At 36.1% G+C, this 14,930-nt stretch overlaps 1 protein-coding gene across 6 annotated transcripts in view; it reads left to right on the top strand.

The window, feature by feature from the left end:
* The window catches only part of LPIN2 (lipin 2), a 47,156-nt gene that overhangs the window by 14,168 nt on the left and 18,058 nt on the right, over positions 1–14,930 (top strand). For all 6 annotated transcript variants that reach the window (XM_055799420.1, XM_005236506.4, XM_013298416.3 and 3 more), the window contains 4 exons: positions 618–818; positions 3,996–4,091; positions 7,495–7,793; positions 11,766–11,873. In XM_055799420.1, coding sequence (XP_055655395.1) covers positions 627–818; positions 3,996–4,091; positions 7,495–7,793; positions 11,766–11,873 — 695 coding nt within the window. In that variant the 5' untranslated portion in view covers positions 618–626. The remainder of the gene's footprint in view (positions 1–617; positions 819–3,995; positions 4,092–7,494; positions 7,794–11,765; positions 11,874–14,930) is intronic.

The following is a 14,930-nucleotide window of genomic DNA, read 5'->3' as shown; positions in this document are numbered from 1 at the left end:
GTGTGCTTTCCTTATCTGGGAGGAAAACTGAATTTCTTCCACACTTGTTTTCTCCACACACGTGCAAACTCCTGTCTCCCATTAGACCTTTTGATAATTTCTTTAAGGTGACTCAGCCTTTTTAAAAATACAGAGCCAAAAGGGAAGAATTACATGTAGTGTACTATACGTAACTTTTCATGACTTTTGAGATTATTTAGGGTTTTTTTTGCATCCTTGTGTACAGTTTATCTCCATTTTCAGTAGAGGATCAGTTGTGTTAAATAGGCAGTTTTCAGAGAATGAATTTGTCTTTTCAGCTTATCAGAGTAATTATCACTTGAATCTAGGCTTTGGGGATGAAAAATGACATGCTTCAAAATTTAAAATGTTTAAATAATCATAGATTCAAGTTGGTAAACTATTAAGAATAGCTTTTATGACTCTGGAGACTTAGTAATACAAGAATTGGCTCAAAATTCTGTTGACTTGAAGGCATTTGTGTAAAGCTTGTTACAGTAATCAGAGTAATTAATAAATGATGCTGCACATCTCTATTTAGATGTTTTTAAAAAACTAATTTTAAAAACCTTTTTATTTTTTAAAAAATAATTTTTTTTTTTCTTCCTTTCCCTTAGTCTCAGACTATGAACTACGTAGGACAACTTGCAGGACAAGTCCTGGTTACTGTGAAGGAGCTGTACAAAGGCATTAATCAGGCAACCCTTTCAGGATGCATTGATGTCATTGTGGTCCGGCAACAGGATGGTACATACCAATGTTCTCCTTTTCATGTCCGATTTGGGAAGCTTGGTGTATTGCGCTCTAAAGAAAAAGTGGTAAGTTCAGAAAGTGTGCCAAAACAAAGTTTTTAATACCAATGCATTCCTTTTTTCCCCCCCTCTTCCTTCCTTCCCAACCCCCACATACCCAGTTAGCAGGCCAATTTAGTACAAAGCAGTTTCGCATATATATTCTGTGGAGTGACAGTTTTGGAATGCAAAACAGAACTTCCTGTGGTAGTCTAAGGGCTCTGCAAAAAAAAAAAAAAAAAAAAAAAAGAACAACACAAACATACAAACTTCACAGTCTTTACATGGCTATTTATTTTCTTATTTAAGTATGCTGGAAAGGAAATGCTTATTGCCATTTAACTGAGGCTTGATGTTACAAGCAACTATTTTTGGAATGTCTGGAGGACAAATAGAGCATATCTTAAGGGTTGGTGACCTAGCATAAATAGTACTCCTTGTTAGCTTCAAAGCTGATATGCAGTAGAAAATGCAGTTATTAATATCCGTAAGCAAATAAAAACTGTGACTGAAGCTTCATTCGTATGTGGGCATATTTGACAGAGAACCTGGTATAGTAATTCCCTGTCCAGGCAGTCTGAAACTGTGGCACTACCTGAGATTGTCCTGCCGTCCCCTTTCCATAGGCTTTAGTACTCATGCCTAGGGAGTGAGTTGGATAGGGTTGTAAATTGGGCTGAAAAATGGACCTACTGTGTGTGTGGGATGGGACTTTGCATTACTGTCAGTAGGGAATACTGTGTATGGCAGTATTGCCTGGGGATGTGCTACAAAAGGATGGACTGATTTAAACAGATCATAAAATCTTAAGATTATATGCTGCTTTTCTAAGAAGTGAAAGGACACGGCAGGAAACTGCCTCCATTTTTATATTTTGGTGGTAAAAGGAGAATAAAGTGCAACTAAAAGAACAGTTATATTGGGACCTTTTTGTTAATAGTCCATACTGGGAGTTACATGCATTAAAGTTGCAAGTTAATCATAGTAACACAGGCTAGCAGCAGTTTCCTTGTTTCATTTTTTTGTTTTGATCTTCCACTTGCTAGTACTTTTCTTTATGTGCACACCAATGACAGATTTGATTTTCCTTAACAATTCTGCAACTGAATACATTACAGTTTTTTGGCAAGGTATGAGAGAGGTGATGTAGCTGTACTTCTAATGTCTAAGCAAGTGAGATATACATACAACAGGAATGACATGAAACTTGAGCTTGCTGGATGTCTTCAATTACACTTCTGAGAAGCTGAACCAAATTTGAGAGGATTTCAGCTTCTGGGTACCTCTAAAAAGCTGTTGAATAGTAGAAACATCTGCTCTTGGTACCTGCTGTACTAGGCTGTCAATGTACTTCTCAGCTTTTGCTTGAGTGGATGGGTGCTGCTTCTTGCTCCCTTCATCCTTGGAGTTGCCATTCTGCATTTGACTGTTCTTTTAGTAGTCAATTGCATGTTTATTGCTGTGTTGTGTATGCATTTTTCACTGGCATGTCATGAGGCTAGGATCAATTGGTAGTCTCAAGATGTATGGGAACACAAAATATGCGTATCTGTGCTTCAGCTCTATACTTAAGATACATACTGAAGTCTCCAGAAACCAGTGTGAGGTATAGGTACTAAAAGTACAGATATTTGTCTATCTAAATCAACATAAAGAAAAGGTTGAAAAAAAGAAACATTAAGGTAAGTTTTTCTAAAAAAACCCTTCTGTTAGTGAGTTGGAAATTCAAGAAAGTATTTTAAGAATAAACTGTGTTCAGTAGTGAAATAAATATGTTTTTCAGATCAAAACCTTTCAGTTCTTGTGGGGAAAAAGAAAAGCTGCTATCTTAAGCATTTGGGTATAGTCCCCAGGCATGTTTGCTTAATCTTCCTGTAATTTATCATACCCTATGGTTGGGTTTCTAATGTGGCTAATGGTTTTATTCTCATAAATGGGCAAATAACAGAGTGGATTACGATACATTAATACTGTCTTTCTTAGCTCTGTAGTGGTGTTTGGGGTTTTTGTTGTGTGTTTTTTTTCTTGGCAGTATGTGCTAATCTTAAAATTAGTTCTCTTTCCTTTCTTGACTGGCCGTTTCATGTCATGATACCCAACTATAAATATAAGTGTTTGTATCACAGTGCTAGATGTATGGCTTAGGGTTTAATTTTTTGTTTTGTATTGACAGGAAACTAGAATTTGAGTAATGTACATATTGGATCTCTCATAGCAATTACAGTATTTAACTTGGTCTCCTTTTGACAGAAGTGTTTAACCTATATATAATCTGAAATGCCATTGGCATTTTCTGCAGCAAGGCAAGTCCATTGTGTTTCTGTCTGACATGTATTAAATTATTTTTAATTAGCTAGGCTAAATGCAGATATACAGAAAAGCAGATTTACTGGAAAATATCGGAATTTTATCTGAATACTGAACACGGTTTGCTTGGAAAAAATTGAAATGAAACTTAACTGGATGCCCAAGGTTTCACAAAGAGGAGAAAGTAAAATAACTGTATTTTGGTTTTTGAAAGGCTTTTTTTTTTTTCCTTTTTCCTTTATTTCATACATGTGGGGAAGGGTACTCTCGCCCACCTGTACAAGTTAAAGTATCTTTCTATAAGAACAAAACCATTCTTCATCTGACAAAAGCACTGTGATTGCAGAAGGGTTGTGGTCCTATGTCATATCCCCATAAATTCATGAGAAGGAAAATCTGAAACATTAACTGAGTTGCAGAAGTAATTGTGGCAAATCTCTATCACTTTGAAGCAAAGCCTGTCTCCAGGAGGCTTCCTGTTTGTTGTCTTGAACTCCTGGTACTCGGGACTCAGATTTATACCAGGCCCCAATTCAGGCTGAGCTTTAAACATATGAACAGTCTCAATTATTCTTCAGGGAAATAAAGACTAGATCAATGAATATTATTTATGCTTCTAGCTCTCCAGATTAATTGAACAAGATTCAGTCTTTAGATGTTTTTTAATTTTTTTCCTATTTTTCTTGTAGGTGTTGGGTTCTCTGCTAGGAACATGATATATTTTGCAGGTTAACAAAATAAAGAATGTTGCTTTTTGAAATGTCTCTTATAACGGAGTGAGGACAATGAGACGCGATTATACAACAGAACAAAGTTTACTGTCAGAGCTAAGTGGGCCTTGAGGTCAGTGCTTTCCTCTATGACGAATTATTTACATTAAATTGTCTCTTTCTGCAGATTGATATAGAAATTAATGGCGATGCTGTTGATCTTCATATGAAACTGGGTGACAATGGAGAAGCTTTCTTTGTACAAGAAACTGAGGAGGAAAATGTAAGAGCTTTGTGTGCAGTATTAACAGAGTAGTGTGTTAAAAATGCTTAACATAATGTTGTCAATATTGTAACTTTTATGAAAGCTATATTTTCTGTGACTGAACCTTAACATCACTTTCATATGCCACCAAGATGCCTGGTGCTTTGCACAGTCCTATCAGTGATAAAAAAGTAACTACTTTTTCAAGTAATGCTCTAATTAAAAAAAGATTTGTTGGATTTTTTACTTTATTTTGGTATATTCATTCTTGACTGCAGTTACATAAACTGCAGTGCCTTATAATAATTTTTGCCTTAAGTTCTTATAGCTTGTGCTACTGACCTCTGTACTAATAAAGGTTGTCTGTTTTGGCATGTTTTTAATTTTTCTTACAGCTTTTAGCATAGTTTTTCACAATTTTATATATGAACTTCCACCAGTTAACAGTATCTTCCTTGACTTGAGAATATATCCTGTATTATAATACAGTAATTAAATTTCCCAAGAACCTGTTGCAACTGCAAGCTAATGAGCCTCTGAAAAACGGGAATAATAGTTCATTTTTAGTCTGATTTCCTAAGGATGTGGGACCTATATAGTCAGAGTATTTGTCAGTCCTGAGCTTTGGTTTTGCTTGCTTTTGAATCTGTTGGCATTTTTTAATAAGACAGAAGGAAAGAAGTTCTAAATACAAAGTTCCAAAAAGTTTAATGAAAATAGCCCATTAAAGGAGAGAGGGAAAAAAAAGTCTCAGTGAAGTAAAAGATGAAGTGTTAATTTCCTGTTGTTTATTAGGAGTCAGACTTTCAAGGAAATGAGCTTCATCCACTTTATAGTTTATGCTGCTTGTTTACTGTGAGTGATTGGAGGAAGCTGTCATCTTGAAAGGAGTTAAATATAATTTAAAGCGGAAGGAGAATTTAAGCATTGAGACCCCAAATGATAACATTTAAGAGAAAGGAAGGTTGTGTTCTGTTTTAGCATATACCGTGATTAAAATCAAACCTGAAAGCAATTTTTTATAGATATGGGCTGTGTCAGCCATTGGTGGGAACTGATCAGTCTTAAGACTTTTCAGAAAGCAGGGGTGATAACCACTACTGTTGTTCCCAGCACAGTGTTTTAAAGGAGCTATTGCACTTGCTTAGTATGTTTTAATTTATAATGAGTGCCTTATCTGTGTATAATGTGTTTCAGAAAGCTGGTAGTTCATGCCAAAACTATAGATCGAGTTAGCTACAAAGCAGAGGACTGAGTTGGTTTTAGGGCTTTCATAATTTATTTTTTTCTCAGTATTTCTGCTACTGATCAGTTTGTCCTTGTGGTCACTTCTTGAAGCTATGCTTAAGGTATAAGTGATAAAGCTCTCCTAGAGTTCTCGATGGATTCAGAAAAGTTCTTTCAATTGGTCAGTCTTTGCTGTTTTCACATCTGGACTTTCAGAAGTAATACCACACACCTCAATTCACATAAATCAGGACTACTAATGTAACTTTTAGGCATCATTTTTCAGCCAGTTTTCTTCTAACCTTTCCTCTGGTTTTTGGTGGATTTTTTTGTTTGGTTTTTTTTTATTATTTTGTCTTGCTATTCTGGATTTATTGTCATTAATTGTATAGAATATTAACTTTTAGGTGCTATCATTTTATTTGGAGGTTTTTTACAATGCAAAATCTGTATCAGTGCAGTATAAAGCTGTTTTTTGTTCTCCTTTCTCCACTTCTCTCTACTTTACAATTACTGGGATAAAACGTGGTCTGTAACTCTTAACTCAGTGGAGAAATTGAATTTAATATTAAATATTATCAGTTCAGGCTTTGAAGACATCAAAAGTAGTATCAGTGCTCTGGCTGTTTCTGATCACAGTGTAGTTCCTGACTAATCTGTGTAAGAGTCCTGTAAAATAACAGTCGTCTTGTAATTAGTTCTATTCTTACCGTGAAATTAAGCTCGGTAACTTTTTCTCCTTGCTATGCAGATTCCATTCTCTATTTTTGTTCCACTTTGTCCTTTTGCAGTGTTTCTTTCAATCTCCGTGTCAGTATCTTTAAATTTCTTGTTACAATGCAAATAAACCCCAGGCAGTCCATTGGTTAAGCTTTGCCTTCATTTGAATTGTTCCTTCATAAGGCAGTGAGTTGTAATTAATAGAGAGTTGGTTGGTTGTTGGTTTTAGCGAGTAAATTATATTCACGGTTTTCTTTTTGAAAGATACTTTATATAAGTAATTTCTGACATGGATGACGAGACTGAACGCATCTTCACCAGTTTTGTGGGTAACGCTGAACAGGGAGGGGAGGTAGACAGGCCAGAAAAAGAGCCAACTTGTTGATCCAGTCTCCCAGTTGGTGAAGATTTGCACAAGGTTTAACTAAGATAAATGTGAAGTCTTGCATCTGGGTTGGAAGAACTCCACACAGCAGTACAGGCTGGGGTCTGACTGGATGAAATGCATCTCTACTGTAAAGGCCAGCAGTGTGCCTTGGCAGCAGTGAAGGCAAGTGTGTCCTAGGCAGCATCGGCAGGAGTAGAGCCAGCAGATGGAGGCATGTGGGATTGTCCCACTCAACCTAGTATATGTTAGACCAAACCTGGAATGCAGTTGTGGTCTCCCCAGTTCAGGAGAGACATGGAAAATTGGAAGGAGTCTAGTAGAGAGCCACCAAGGTGATCAGAGGGTTGGAGAAGTTGAAATAAGAAGGAAGGTTGCTGGAAATGATTGTGTTCAGCCTAGAGAAGAGAAGACTCAGAGGGATCTAACCACAGTCTTACAGTACCTACAAGTAGTTACAGAGCAGATGGAAGCATTCTCTTCACGAGGATGCCTGGTGAATAGGACAAAGGGGAAAATTCCAGCTGGATATAAGAAAAATCTTTTGCTATGAGAACAATATAACACAGGAATGGGTTGTCTAGAGAGGTGGTAGACACTCCCTCACTGGAGATACTCAGCCTTTGTCTTGGATAACCTAACCTGAGGCCCTACTTTAAACAGAAGATTGGACCAGATATTCTCCAGATGTCCCTTCTAACCTACACCTTTCTGTGAAATTGTTTCGAAATAAGGAGACAGCAGTGGATCTAATTAGCCTATTAACACATTTACTAAGCCTGGATAGAACTGATGTGCACAAGAGCAGATAATTTTGAAAAATTCTACTGACTGGGTATTTGTTTTGCTAGCAAAATCAATTACGTATGTCTGAAACGGTAAGAATACTAGCATTCATTTCTCTGAACTTTTTGTAATCCTTCCAGTGAACGTGGTTCTTTTCTGGATATCAGCTTCATACCACTGGGCTGTTACATGGTTTTGTGTCTAAATATAGATGCAGGGATTAATCTGTAGCTGACAACTATCCTGTATGCACAAAACATAGTAAAAAATATAGTCTGTTCTTTATTTTCTTTTTTGGCTTAGGAAAAAGTTCCTGCATATTTGGCAACATCTCCAATACCCACTGAAGACCAGTTTTTTAAAGATACTGACAATCATTTGAAATCAGGTGAAAATGAGAGGACATGTGCAAACTCAGAAATTCCACACACTGTGGAAACAGAGACTGTATTCACACCAGGTTCTGTGAAGAAGAAAAAAAGAAGAAGAAAGAAATACAAACAAGATAGCAGGAAGGAAGATCAGATCTCTTCTACTGGGACGGAAGAGATTTTTGAAATGGAAATAAGCTCAGATGATGAAAAAAGTGTTCAACCCCTAAGGTAAGCTATCAGATACTTCCTGACTGCTTTCATTGTTATCACTGAACATTGAACATGTAACTTGTACCTTTCCTCTGTGCTAGCAGTGCATAAGTTTCAATAGGCTTTGGGTAGGCTTTTCCTCAAACAAACAGAACTCCAAACCATTATCTTCCACCTCTTTCTAGAGGAGAAACTGTAACTCTTAACTCAGTAACTGTAAGAGTTACAGAACCTCTTTCTAGGTTCTTCTAGAACCTTTCAAGTTTGGCCATTTTATTATGAATATAAAATCCAATTAAGGCCATTCTGGTAGGGAAGTGTTGCCATCATCTTCTAGAGTGTTTGGTAAACTCTACATAAACTGCAGTGTGGAATGCCTGTAGTACACCTCATCTGAATTTGACTTCTCTGTATCTTCCAAGTTTACTTTGGTAACGGAAAACTACATAAGTTAATGATCCTTCACATTAGAAAAGATAATTCCTTACATCTGTGTAGTCATAAAGGAGCGGGAAAAAATCAGTCAGGAATTTTGAAGTAGATAAACTGTTAGCAAAGTGGAGCTTGTGGTAAAGTGGTAGCACGTACTAATAAGCTGAAGAAGCTTATATGAGTAATAGGAAAGATTATAGTAATAGAAGAAAGCTATCAAGCATATAAATGCTTAAAATCCAGGAAAGGCGGCCTCATCAGTTTTATGTGGAAGTTTCTTAGGCTGCTTAACAAAAGAAGCGGGCGTAGTTTTTAGACAAAGCTAGCTGCTTTGTTGGACAGCATTACTGTTTAATGTAGTACTGTCTGAATAAATTAAAGATCTGGTCTGGGAATTGAAAGAACGTTTTGCTATAAAAGAATAAAGTATAACTGAAAAAACTCCTTCATTGTGGGTCTTTGAGGGTGTCTCAACTTCAGTAAGTATGGATCAAAAAAGTTAATGCAACAGAAAAACATGAATACTAACTGTTATCACACCTGTGACCAACAAAACACAACAAACAAAATTAGGATTTTAAAGTGTTTTCTAGAATGTCTGTGGCTTTCTTAGTTCATTTGCCTTATTTTTTTACTGTCATGACAACAAATTGTCATTTAGATACTCATCTGTTTAAGTCTGGGAATTGGCATTTTGTTTAATTTGAGATTTTTCCTGTTTTTTCCAGTTTAAGAAAAACAAGATCTTTGTTCAGTCTTCAGTGTGAGGGTATTAAGACAGTAACTTGTCATAGTGAAACCATGAAAAATAAAAACAAGCATCAAGTACAGGAAGAAAGAAAATAGAACCCATGAATTGTTATTTCTTTAGTTAATTAATTATTACAAATGTATGAAGAATTTAGGAATGTCAGGCCAAAAATGGCTTTTTTCATTCAGTGTTTAGAATTCAAATTGCTATTGTATCAATTATCTTAGTTTGACTAGAGATGAATAAAAAATTGAAGGCTTGATTGAAATGTCAGATGTTTAGTCATAGCTGAACAGACCACGGTGCGTTCAAAGGTTACTCTGGTTTTATTTTTTGTATCCTTTAGAATGAAATATTGAAAAAGCTTTTTATTTGGAAACCACATTTTTTTACATATATATAAACAAAGAGCAGTAGAAATGAACTCTCGGATTGTTACGATGTGGAAGGAAGAAAATTTTGTAAAAGAATGCTGTTTTCTTGTGAATAGCAAGTATAAGTGCAGGATGGAAAAATACATTGCAGTAATGGAAGCCCAGAGACAGTAGGTTATCTGATAGTGGAGTTCATATACAGTTATTCCAGTGGGCTACTAAGGGACAAAATAAAATGCCTTGTTATAGGCGTACACTGCTTTCTTCCCACCTAAAGATATGGTTGTGAAAAAGTGTAAGCTTTCTTTTCACATCCTGTGGGCATGTAAGGTGATAACAGCGAGTTTGTTTTTGTTATAAATGTGTGGCTCTGGAGAAAGAAGAAAATAAAGAAACATAACTAACTTGTTAGACACCACTTTAGATTTCAAAGTGAAAAACTGGGAAATGAAAAGGGAGGCTGATGTTCCAACAGGAAGGTCAAAAATTCAGCCGCAGGTACCAGTATGTAATGTCTTACCTGGTTCTGTTCTTACAAAGTGGAAAACAAACTGTTTTCTGTTCTTGGGAAAATCCAGCTTTCTTTAAAACACATCCTTTGTATTTTCTAGCTGTGATTTAGATATATTAATAGTGCTTAACTTACCTAAAATAATACCAGGAGGACTGAGATTACAGTGTGTACAACTCAGAAACAGGGGGCATTATTTCTGCAGTGCTAAGATGTTAAAGAGTTAAAGTAGTTATCTGTCTCTAAAATCTTACGTATTTATTTAGACCATGTATGAAGTGGATAAGGATTAGGAGTGGTAGCACTGTTTATAAATGTTGCAAAATAAATTAGAGTTGGTAGTGCAACTTATAAATTCAAGATAATGCATACTGATTTTCCTCTTTGTTTCAGTAATCTTTGACTGCATTTTGATTTTTAGCATTCAGATTTATTCACTTATGGATGAAATTTGATTTTTTTTGTTTTGTTTTTTGTTTTGTTTATGCTTCATATGAAATAACTTGATCACTAATTTCCAGTGAATAAAATCTGTTCAGTACCATTTGTGTGTCATCTTGCCCCCCTCTGAAGTCATAATGTTGAGGACCTCTGATTTTTTGCGTGTGTTTATTTAGTTGTTCAAGAATACCTTTTTCCTTTTTTGGAGATACTTAGCACTGCATACAGACAAAGACAGCATGAAACATCTTTGTGTCACGGTTAGCTTGGTTTATGAATACCGAGGATGTACAGTCTGTAGCTCTCAAGTCAAGCTGTTACCATCAAGTTTCATAAGAGTACTACTACTGAATGAGAAGTGGAGATATTAAGATGTTTGTAGAGTCCTGTATTTAACACAGTCTAGACTGTCTTCCAAGTGAAAGACTTGTGCAAATTAGGTAGATCACTGTAACTGCTTATGGTCTAATGGGCTGTTTTGCATAGGCATGTAAATTCTAAATATTTATGTATTTTAGTAGATAATGTTAAAATCTTTTTTTTCTCTATCCGTAAGAGAAATTAGCATTAGTGTTCCAAAAAGGTCCAGTGCAACAGTGTTGAAAATAAAGAAAAATGCTTTTTTCTTTCATAATAATGTCTTAAAGTAATTTCTAATGCATTTTACACTCAAAAGTCCAGGCTTATCTTCCTTGTAGTCTATCCACTGTATAGCCATGATGCCCTTGATCTAACCTCAAAACAAGTTAGTTGTATCCTGAGAATAGCTATTAATTCCATTAAATTCAGAGAGCTGTAAAAAGATCTGAAGTACTTATGATGGTGATATTTAAAAGGGACTTCTGTGTAAAATATAGTGCATGCTTACTCAATAGGTCTTGCTGTTGATTGGTTGGCAGTTTTTTTTGCTATAGACACTTGAGTAGAGTTCCCAGTGCAAAACAAACCCCACTGTTTAGAAAAGTACAGCACTTTAGCTACTTATTGTAGTTCATGTTAATTTGTAAACTGTTGGGTAAATTGTGAGGCTAATGCATATTCCTATTTTCTGTCTGGTTTTAAATTGTGAAATGTGCAGTGTAAACTGCGTTGTCAAAACTACCTTTTCTATTTAACTTTTCCAGTGATTCTAACATTTACATAATAACGGTTATGTGTAAATTTTTATTTTCATCTTTGGGGTTTGGTAATACTAGTTAGCTGTATAGAGTAATATCATTTATGCTATTGTGGCTTTTTCAATATTAAATTACTATGTGTTGGAGTAGTAGATTTTTAAACTTGCAGTATTTTCAAGTATTAATAATAGTTTTCATATACATTTTAAGTTACATAAAGGTGTGTTGCGAAGAAGGAATTTATGAAGATATACACTCCTTTCTTTGAATTTTGAGTTTTGAATAATATATAAGTAAATTTTCTAACTGAATTGATAATGACGATTTCTTATAGCTGACTTAATGTCCCGTGTATCTCCATAGAGGTTCCTCAAATTCATCACCAAAGGGTGAAGAACAAAAAGAATCTTTGATCTATCACTCGAAGGATCATTACCCCTTATCTGATGGAGACTGGTCCCCTCTGGAGAAGTAAGTCACTTTGTAATGTTATCATATATATAATGATTAATAATTAAAAAATATTAATTGCTGTTTCATTCATTTTTTCCCCCTGAGCTGTAAAACTTCAGACATGCCTAACTTCTGTGGTACCAAATGCAGCATTTGATACTTACTTTGAATTTGTAATGGCTGCCTTCTCCACTGTATGTATGAAACACAATTTGTGGCTTTTTTTTTTATCCCACTCAAATAAAAACCAACAACTTTCTTACTAAAATTCACTAGTAAAGAAAGAAAATACACTTAATAAAATTTCTTTAGATTGGGAAGTGTGTGGAAAATAAATATGTTCTCTGTGATTCACCCTAGCATAAACAACACTTGATGTGCCATAAAGCAATGTTGAATATGTAAGTTAGCTTTTACCAGGTGAAGAAACACAAATTACTGGAGGTAAGGCTAGGTCCTAAACTTGAATCATATTCTACTTCAGAACAGATTTGTGTTACTGGAATTGTGGTATCTCTGGTTATTCAGAGATACCAGAAACAGTATGAGCTGATGGTGGGTTCTTACAAATGGCATAGTACAGCTTGCCAGTTTTCAGTTACAGTGACTAGTATGCTTCTGTTTATACATTCAAGCTCTTCAATTTCTGATGTTCATGCTATTACATTCCTCTTGCATTCCATTTCTAGATTTTTCAAGGTTCACCCTTTGGGTTTCACCACTAATACTGATTTCTGTTCGCATAAAGAAAGCATTCTGTCCCTATGCAGTATTACTTGAGGTAAATTTCATACTTTTCCTGAACATTGGACATAAGGAAGAACAAATATATATAGTATATAGCATGCTGAGCAGTATCTCGATTCATTTTAATACTTTGAGTGTATAGTTTTACCGCTGTTCAGTTTGACTAAGAAAACTGCCTCACAGCAGATACATTCAGTGTCAGTGAGGATTACCGGTCAGCCTTTGTGAGATACCCATTGATGCATGTCAGCTGCTCAGTGCACAGGTGCCTGTTCTTCTGTATCAATAGGTGGTAGTGCAGAACAGAAGAGATTAAGCTTCAGAAAATACTTCTTGAAGTGTATGTAATCTCTCTGCTTTGAGTTTTTCCAAAGCTGTGGCCTCAGTAGAGTCTGAATGTGTAACACCATGCTTGGAGCCTGCTCATTCCCCCAGTCCATAGCTTGTTAATGAACAGAAGCAGTTGGACAGGAAATCCCATTATCATTCCTTTTCATGTTTTGGGGTGACAACCACATCCTCAATTGTACTTGGTGATGTGTGGCCTTCAAATGTTCCCTAAACGTTTGTGGTTTGTGACTGAAAAGTAGTCACAGTGTTTGACCCTGAGGACTGACGCGGTGTTGTATGGGTTGTATCACCCAGATAATGGCAGCACAGAGGCTGATACTCCTTTTGAGTTTATAAAACTCTAGTTAACAGAGACTACCAGGCTATATCTTGGATATGTGATTCATGTCTCTCTTCTTGTTTACATATTTAGGGGATAGTCTGCTTTTAACAACTTGTTTGTGCATCATGTGAGATGCCTAGGCTCCTTATAGTTTTGGTTCTTTTTTTTTTTTTTTAAACAAGAAGCTATCCAGTACACGTTGCAGTGCAACACAGAAATTGGCAATTTTCTTTTCCCTCTTTGGGGAGCTGGGGGGTGGGGATTGTCTCTCACATGAACCATCAAGAAGAAGATAAATTTTGCATGAAATTATTTCTCCTAAGCCACCAAAGAAAGATTTTTTATAATGTAGCCATCGTAACGTGGAAGAGAAATGGTAGGTTTTAATAACCTCCTTTCTGGAGATCTGGAAAAGCTAATTGAGTTTTAGTTGAGGTTGGTTGTCTTGCTCTTCAGAACCCTTGCAGGGAGCTAAGGGAAGGTAATAGCCTAAGTCTTTTCAATGAGGACACTTCTGCTTGTCCGATTCACTGTAATAAAACTAAGAAACATAGCGATCAACTATTGGATACCTGATACCATCAATATTCTGTCTGTTTTAACAGCAATACTAGCATGATTAAATCATTAGTACAAGCATGTACCTTTTTAACTAAAGACTTCTCCCTGAGAATGACAGTGGAAAACTTAGGTTCAGGACTTAGGTTCTCAAAGTCCTGAAGTATTAAATCTTTTGCAGGTACTGCTGAATATTAATAAGAATTAGGCTTAGAAACAGGTTAATGTCTGTATGGCTTCCAGTTGACTTGTGTTATAGGTGGATTTGGCATGTAGAGAAAATGAGTTCATATTCTTCCTTTTGAAGATTCCATTGAAAACAAATATGTACATGTATTTTCATCGATCTGTTACTTTAAATAAGCCCTCCTAACAGTACAGAAAATGTAATTTCTGTAGAAAATTGTTACAGGAGAACTGAGGGAGGAAATCTTTAAATGGGTTCTTTTTTGTGTTCCTGATGATAAAGGTTGGAAGCTGACAGTGACATGAGTCACCACTGTAGACATGTTTAAACTTCCTTCTGTCTTGGATTTTGTGTCAGTTTGAGTAATATGAGGGATTCTTACTGTCTGGATCGTGATCTGATCTGTGTACTGTCTGTTTTTACAGTCCGAATTGTGATCAGTTTAGCCTTGTATGATACTGCAAAACCCTGGCTCCACGAACCTCCAGAAAGTTTTCAGATGTGATGCTGCATTAGATAACTACTTGTTGCAGGAATTTTGTAAGGGGGAGGGAATTCCACACATTGAATACCTGTAGGGGTTACTGTAAAATTTCAGTGTTATGTCATAGAACAGCCCAAGTTAGGAGGGACCTTGAAAGATCACCTGGTCCAGCCTTTTGTGGGAAAGGGAGACTAGATGAGATATCTTGCATCCCAACCAGTCACAAATTGAAAATATCCTATGATGGGGACCACTTTCCTGGGAAGGCTGTTCTGGTGAATGATTGTTCTCACTGTAAAAGATCTCTTAAATCAGGATGAAGCCTTTCCCAGTGCAACAAGTGCAGAGCCCTGGACCTGGGGTGGCATAACCAAAGAGCCCAGTACGGGCTTGGATGTGTGTGGCTGGGCAGCAGCCTTGCTGAAA

This window comes from Falco peregrinus, chromosome 3 (genome assembly GCF_023634155.1).
Source record: "Falco peregrinus isolate bFalPer1 chromosome 3, bFalPer1.pri, whole genome shotgun sequence".
In the NCBI taxonomy this organism is placed as follows: Eukaryota; Metazoa; Chordata; class Aves; order Falconiformes; family Falconidae; genus Falco; species Falco peregrinus.
Note: the sequence above shows the minus strand (reverse complement) of the source record. Positions and strands in the feature narration are given on the sequence as shown.